Source organism: Phragmites australis, chromosome 17, assembly GCF_958298935.1.
Source record: "Phragmites australis chromosome 17, lpPhrAust1.1, whole genome shotgun sequence".
NCBI lineage: Eukaryota > Viridiplantae > Streptophyta > Magnoliopsida > Poales > Poaceae > Phragmites > Phragmites australis.
The window spans coordinates 3595442-3603130 of record NC_084937.1 but is presented as its reverse complement, the minus strand read 5'-3'; the positions used below and the strand labels follow the sequence as shown (position 1 = coordinate 3603130).

General features: G+C 44.4%; 1 protein-coding gene across 1 annotated transcript; it reads right to left on the bottom strand.

Annotated features, from left to right (window-relative positions):
• Nucleotides 1–641: 641 nt before the first annotated feature.
• Nucleotides 642–6100, bottom strand: LOC133896715 (HSP-interacting protein-like). Its single transcript, XM_062337313.1, has 2 exons — nucleotides 3143–6100; nucleotides 642–923 (listed from the first exon to the last, which is right to left on the bottom strand). Exons 1-2 carry the CDS (start codon nucleotides 5589–5591, stop codon nucleotides 721–723), a joined length of 2652 nt encoding a protein of 883 aa, XP_062193297.1. The 5' UTR covers nucleotides 5592–6100; the 3' UTR covers nucleotides 642–720.
• Between the last annotated feature and the right edge of the window lie 1589 nt (nucleotides 6101–7689).

Here is a 7689-nt window from a genome sequence, read left to right as displayed (position 1 = left end):
TTGCTGTATTTTCCTGTGATTTAGTTCTTCAACCGAAGTGCATCTAAATCATGGTTTGCACTAGATATGTTCCTTTTTATATTACTAAAAAATAAGAACAATATAACATGCATACCATAATATACAAGGCAGTTTTACTAGACTTGAAAAGTGAACAATTGATGCAAACACCTCCGAACTTCAATTAAATTTGCCCCCGCTAACAAAGAAACTACCAGTAACGAGAAATGATTGATGCCTGCTAATGAAAGAGCCGAGTGAGAATGTATTCTACATTAAGGTTTGCATTTTGTTTGAACCAGAGGGATATATAGCGTTTGATTTATTTCTCACCCTTCTCGTTTGATCAAGAGGGGAGGAGTGCAGCGCTCAAGGGTGTGGAGAGGAAAGGGGCATGGTCTAGGCAATGCCAATTCCATTTGGTGAAGGTGAGAAATAATGCAGGGGCATGTTTGTGTTTTTCCATAGGATCCGTCCATGCTCATCTCTCAGTCAATGGTAACCAAGTGTCCTAGTGAGCAGGTCGAAAATGGCACTGGGCAGCACCAGGCATCTTCTCAATGGTACACACACAAATATTAGCTTTGGGCTGGCACACAAGCAAATTGGTGATCAGTGGTGTAAAAAATATCCCTATGATTATTTGGGAATAAGCGCAAAAGTACTTATCCATAAAAAAAATAAAGTTACCTGTCGCACAAGAAATAAGTATCAACATTCTTATCCACGCGTACAGCATCCAAGTCCAATGTTTGATACATGCTCACACGTATAGTGTATGTGCTCTAGTATATTATGCAGCTTGGAAGGCCTCCTTCTAAATAAAGGTTCAAGACGGAAAGAAGAACTACCATTTTTCAACTTTTTAGCATCGTACATTTCATTCCATGCTTGAATTATCTCATCAATCTTGAAGCTTAATCCTGCATAACAGACAAAATAAAATCTCTTACGATACAATTAAATACCCCTGTAAACCTAGATAAGAGCATCTAGCACTGTAGCATCTTAATTTTGTGGAACAAAATATTAGTAAAAATATAGTTGGAAAATTTGCAGTGAAACTGATTGCATTTTGACTAGTTGTAAGTTATAGTATAACATGAGTTGAATTACTCAAGTTAGTTCCAGAATATAATATCACAAATTGTAGTGCAGTGCTTTATTATCATAGGCTAGCTCACCAATTGATTGTCTTTGCTAGTAGCAAGCTACACTCTGACAAGGATAAATCATATATATTTTATTTACGGGAGAGCAGGGTCCCTCACGTCGACTCCCGTAAGGCGGCACGAGGGTGACATCATCGCCGCCGCAGGAGGCCCTCCCTGCTAAAACCCTAGGTGGCAGTTGTCGCTACCCACCGGCTGGATGGCAGCGGTGGCGGCAACGACTGGCGATGGCGCCAAGTGGTCGTCGTCACGGTGTCACCCCTCCCCTTCCACTTTCTACCCTGCGTCTGCTCTTCCTCCGGTGAACCGCCGATGAGGTTCGGCAGATCGGCGCGTGGTATGGCTAGATCTACGGTATTGGTGGCCGGATCTACGGGTTTTGGCTGGATTCTACTGCATTTTGATGACGTGCTTTTTCCTGGTGTGCGAACCTAGGGGCGCGGCCATCTTCACGTCTGCGGCGTTCGGCCGAGCTATGGAGCTGGTGCTTTGCCCATGTGTGAGGGTGCTCACCTTCGGTGGAGACTCTCGGGTCTCTGGCCGGGAGATGCAAGTGCTTAATCTTGTCGTCGATGTGCTCTTCCCTACACGGAAATGGCCCGATGATCTGGCGCTTTGAGATCTGTGGATGGAAGTGCGGTGGTGCTCGGCTCTGGTCAGGCTTGGTGCCGATGCCGGCCTGCCTATTTTCCCTGCGCACGAGGCGTAGGGTGCCCAACCCTAGGTTGGATCTACATCGCTGCTATCTTTGGGCATGTCACGGTCGACCCTGGATTTGTGGCGGCCCTTGGCGTGGTGTCAGTATGGTGATGCCTGCCGCAATCTGCATGGTGTCGTGAGAAATGACTTTGTTTTACAGGTTGCCCGGTGAGGCCGCGGTTGCTGTCCGCAGTGGTGTTGGTGGCCACCGACGTTGAGCCTGGTTCCATTGATGCTGCCGGTTCTGTTTCAAGCCGGTGTCATGGGTGTTGTCATCCATGTGGTTTGGTACGGTGGCCATTGTTGCAAGGATCCCCTAGTCCTTGCTACTTCTGTGGTGACTGTAGAGGTTGCCTGTCATGGCTCTTGGCCGTGGTTTGCATGTGTGGTTTGGTGAGTTTGAAGGTGGAGGTTGGTGTGTGTCGACAAGTTCAGTGGCGGCAGTGGTGGAGGCACCGATGTTGAGAAAGTGTACTTTGAGATGGTTTTGATGGCTGGCCATATGCAATGGAGGTGTGGTGCGCACATCCTTACCTCTTTGTTGCAGAATGGATGATGGTGTGTGGCTTCGGTTTCTTGCGTGCTATCTTGGTGGTGGAGTCTGTGCAGAGCTGATCGGCTTTGATATCCATGTTTCTTCTGCCCTAATTAATGTGGATGAAGTGTTTTGGGGTTTGCCAAAATCATGTCAATCCATTTTGAAGACTCTGGAGCCTATAATAGCAGCAAGTAAGAGTTTAGAAGTTCTTTTTAAGTTGGAGGTTTGTGACCTAGGAGTAGAGTTTCTTTTTTTGTTTTCTCTATTACCGATTTGTTTCGATTTCTCTTGATGGTGGGGGCGTAATGGCAACGTGTATCCTTGATGCTTTGTCGTCTTATAGTTACAGAGGCCGGGAGTTGTACTTCCTTCATTAAAAAACATAGTACTCTTAGATATAGGATAATAGAGAACGTATGATGCTAGAGCATTGCTTGAGACTACAGGTAGTCATTTCATGTATACTTACACAACTTTTCAAAGTTTGAATTTTTAAACGCTAGTGATTCCAATAAAAAAATATTTGAAGATTCGGGTCTACAAAAATTTGTGCAATGAATTAGGTTGTGAGAATAGAACATCAAAAGTAGTAATGCTGACATGAGCATTTCCCATACTATTTTTTATAAGATTCATAAAGCATAACTAGCATACATATACATGTTTAAAAATAAGTGATGTATCGCAGCAACAAAACAATTGCACAGAAAAGGAACAAATGGGTACGCCATACCTTCTTGAGTGTTCTCATTCACGCAATGGTTCTTTACCATCACACCGATATCTGCTACAGAAGCTCCGCCAGTCTTAAACTTTTCAATGGCTTCTTGTAGACTATCCTCCCAGCTAGAAAGTCCTAACTTGAATTCTACTACTGAGCGTTCATAAAGAATGGTTCCCCACGAAATGTTTAGTTGTGAGCGCATATTTGAGGCTTGCTCAAAGGCTTCATCTGGTGATAAATCTTTTCCATGCTCATTCAAACCCAATTTATCCAGTACTATCTTCTCCTTTCTGGATTTAGATAGCCCTTTTACTCGCAAATGCTCTATTCCTTCCCACATCTCCATTCCCTTTTCCATGTTGTCCTCAGCATGATTGAAAAGTTCTAATACTTCAGTTCCCATGTCTACTTTACATGTATCAGCATAACGCCAACAAAGCTTTGCTTGCTCAAACTGTTGCTGTCCAAGTGCAATAAGACCTTCATAAAAGTCTTGCTTTACATCCACAGAATCTTCAAACTTCTTCCCAGCTTTGACATATTCAGTGCATGCCCATTCATATGCATCCTTGAGCTGGGAAAGTATTGATTCTTTCGAAGCATCTTCAGATAAAAATAATCGCTTCCTTGCACGAGACATGTGGACGTTGCCCCAATTGAACAATGCTAAAGCTGCCATTTCCTGAAATTTTGCCTCTGCTGCTTGAAATATTTCTTGTGCTTCTTCACTTGTGATGGTGTCTTCCATCGCCTCATAGTAAAGTCGCATACCAAGGTCACGGAGATCCACACATGCGTCAGAATCGAAACCAACGTGGTTCTTGAATAGGCGAGCAAATTGCATCATCCAGTCATCAACACAAGAGATCTTTTCATCTTGCTTCCTTGAGCTTCCACACTCAGAGAAGCTATAATGATTTCGTTCTTGCACAGCAGAAGAGGAGGTAGGCATGACCAGATCCCTGGTGATCTCACGCTCGGGACTAACCTCCTTTATATACAACCGAACTGGCACTTCTGAATATAATTCCTCGACCCACCTTAAATCTTCGGTTGAGGTAATTGTCACCAAGTCACCCTCTTTGTCCATAAATTTTAGAAGGAATGACTTCAGGTGGGGATTGTACTTGTACCGAGCTATGTCCATTACTTGCAACAGACTACAATTTTCTGGAATTAAAACAACCCTAATGTCATCTTCAAGAACAAACTTAACATGATTCCTTGCCCCTTCCCTAACATCTTCGTGATTCTCCCCGGTATATTTTTTATGCTTGACTCTACCATGATTTGCTGTTTTGATGGTAATTCGCTTTTCTGGCATGTCCTCGCAATGGCCTATATGCCTCTCTAAAGAGTGTCTTTCTTGGTTGACATTGGTGTACCTTTCATACTTATCCTGTGTATGCTTCTCTTGCTTCCTATGACTACCGACCTCAAAAGGCTTTTGACGCTTCTCCACACTGCTCACACGATTCTGTTTGGTACACTTTCCCTTCTCAAGCTGAATACCTTTCACCAGTATCTCCTTGAGATGCTTTTCGTGCATGTCTTGGCTATGCCTCTGTTTCAGCTTCATTTCTTCCATGTCCCATGAAGCAAGCTGCAGTTGCTGCCCTTCATCGGTTGCACCTCGCTTGTGCTGATCGTAATTGATTTTGATCTCTTCAGTGTGCTTTTCCTGATTATGCTTCACCTGCATCTCCCCGGTGTGATTTTCCTCCTGGCTTAAGTCATTCCTCGTATGGTTCTCTCTACTGCAGTCCTCTTTCCCATGATCCTCATCATTCTCATGATCCTCTTCATCATGAATCATCTCCCACACCTCTTCCTCGACTATGGAATTTCTGAATTTTCGGGACACCCTCCTCTGTACCCTCGCTTTTGCAAGATTGGCCGCAGGCTCATCCGGTGACACGACTTGTTTGTCCAACAAAACGTCCTTCTCCTCCATCACCTCCCTAATACTCTCTGAGAGTTCCAATGCAGTCACATTGTTTGGTTCTAAGCTCAGAACCTTTTGCACATCCCTACTAGCTAGATCTAGCCTATCCAATGCTTCGAAACACCGGGCTCTTTTCAATAATGCCTTTGCATACTTTGGTGATGCTTCCAGTGCTGAATTGCACTCGTCGATTGCACGATGATACTCCTCAGGATTCATGTGCATGTAACATGCTGCGATGTTACAGTGGAGGAAGGCAACATCATCGTGCCCCTTTGGCAAGATCCTTATAGCCTTGTCAAATTTGAAGGCTGCCCCTTCGTAGTCCCTCCTCTGGAACAGCTTGGTACCCTCCTCCTTCAATTCGAGAGCCAGCCCAATGAAAACAGGGTCATCTTTGTCCACTGCTGAATTGGGACTCTGTTCGCCGCTGCATCTGCTGTTCCTTGAGCTTCTTAGGCTTTTCTGCGACCCCGATTCGCTTAGTTTCTTCTTCTTTGGTGTCCTCCCCATTCTTCAAATTATGCAAGGCTCCGCTTCGCTTCACGGTTTCTTGTCCTACCAAAAAAGGGGCTGATTCAAATAATACAGACTAGATACCTTTTTTTTGCCACCACCTTTCTTCTTCAGGAATCAAGATATGGTGTATCTTCCTCTCCTCTTTTGAGATAGATTTGCAAGAGGAATATGGATACGGGAAAGAGAGATTCGGCAACAAGAGATCGCTCCTCCCTCTTCCCCACACAAATGGGAACCTTATCCTCCTACCCTGGCAAATCCATTGAGAATGCACTGTGAAGAACGATACAGAAAATGGTGGCGGATCTTGGTGGGAGTTGTCCCAAATTCGACAAGAAAACGGAGGGAAGGAAGTTAAAAGTCTGGAATAAGGAATGGGGCAAATGGCAAAGCAAAGCATGACGAGCATGCTACGAGAATGGAGTAGGGGACGGATGTAGTTGGAGCCCAAGGGAGGCCACACACTTTTTGGACAGCATCAGGGTGCCACCCAGCCATGGCCATTCATGTTTACTTTTTTTGGGTTGTCCCTAACAGGCAAGAGTTTCGTGCTGTTTTTTTCTTCCTTATTCGAGAGGAAGCGGTTCAGCTGGATTGAAACCATTGTTTTGGATGGTTAGCACATTGAGGGCAGGGAGAGGTGCTATGTGCGCATGGGATATTGTGTTTGCCAATTTAAGCACTTTCTAAGAATAGCTTGCCTAAGACTGGTTTTTTGTTATTTTGCCATGAGTGTACCCAGGAAATGCTGAGGTAATATTATGCATATTTTTTGTTCCTGTGCAATATAATTGGACAAAACTCCAAGAACCATTTGCAAAATTAGACACTTATTTGCTTGATTTACATGTGGCAGCAAACGTTTTTCGGAACCCACTATAGTGTTTACAAACGCTTGAATTCACCATTGTGATCTCTAAAATGGGATATTGCGGTACTAATAAAATCCAGTATGTGCATCCACCGTTGTAATATCAAAAAATGGAAAGTTAAGAGAGTAATGAAATATCTTTAATAGGTAACCGTGAAATCAAGATAAACATTCTGGTAAACTTTTATGGTGTGGGGTTCAAGTCAAGAGCACAGCATCCATGCGGCTGTGCTTCAGAGGTCAGAAAGAGAAAGACTAGGGGGGGGGGGGCATGTTTTGACTTGGCAAATAGAGGTGATGTGGCTGGTTTCCTTTGCCACTCAGGCAAAATTAAGTGAAAAACTACCGTTGAGAAGTGAACTTACCTATATTGAAATATGAGGCGTGTAATCGAATAGTTTAGTGGTTTAGGGTCAAAAATGAACTATTGAAATTGTTGAAGAGGGTAAGCCCAAGTCACGAGCTAAGAAGACTAACAATACATATACAAATACACATGTTTGTTAACATGGGAAGAGGGTGATCATAATAGAAATAGCCCCTTTTCATGTGTTGGTGAAAGAAGTGTCTTCTACGAAGAGAGTACGATGAGAGTCTCCTCCAGCGAGTAGACTCAAGCTTAGAGTTGAACAGTGAGCCGGAGGGGAGAGAGCGAGAGAAAGTCTAGAGTCGATGTATCTATGAAAGTTGGAGTAGTGGGGGAAAACCATCTAGGGTCCCCTTTCCCGTGCCCCTTGAGGACTTATTTATAGAAAGAAGAGGCAGGTGAAATTAATACACTGCCCCTGAGATATTTGTTAGAATATTATGTATAGGAGGTACCGCGGACCTTTCACCCTTTTTACATACCACATGATAACGGAGATATTATTATCGCTATAGTACACCATCTAAATATCTCAAGCTAGAGTGTTTCCCCAACAGTACCCCCTCATCCACTGGCTTCGAGGTTCCGAGTGGCGGGCGGATGAACAGAGAACTAGCTCCAGCCCCACCACAGAGTTAGGATATCCCAAACAGCTTCCCATCCTCACAAAACCTCTCAGCGATGGCAGCGGAGGCAGAGCCGAGGGAGGCAGTCCGTGATCCCCTCAGCGACGAAGAAGGAGCTGACGACAAGGCTAAGGGGTAGTCTGTTACCCCCTCAGCGAGGGACGTGACGGGGCTTGACAGAGGCAGAGCCGAGGGAGGTAGTTTGCGATCCCCTCAGCAATAGTTAAA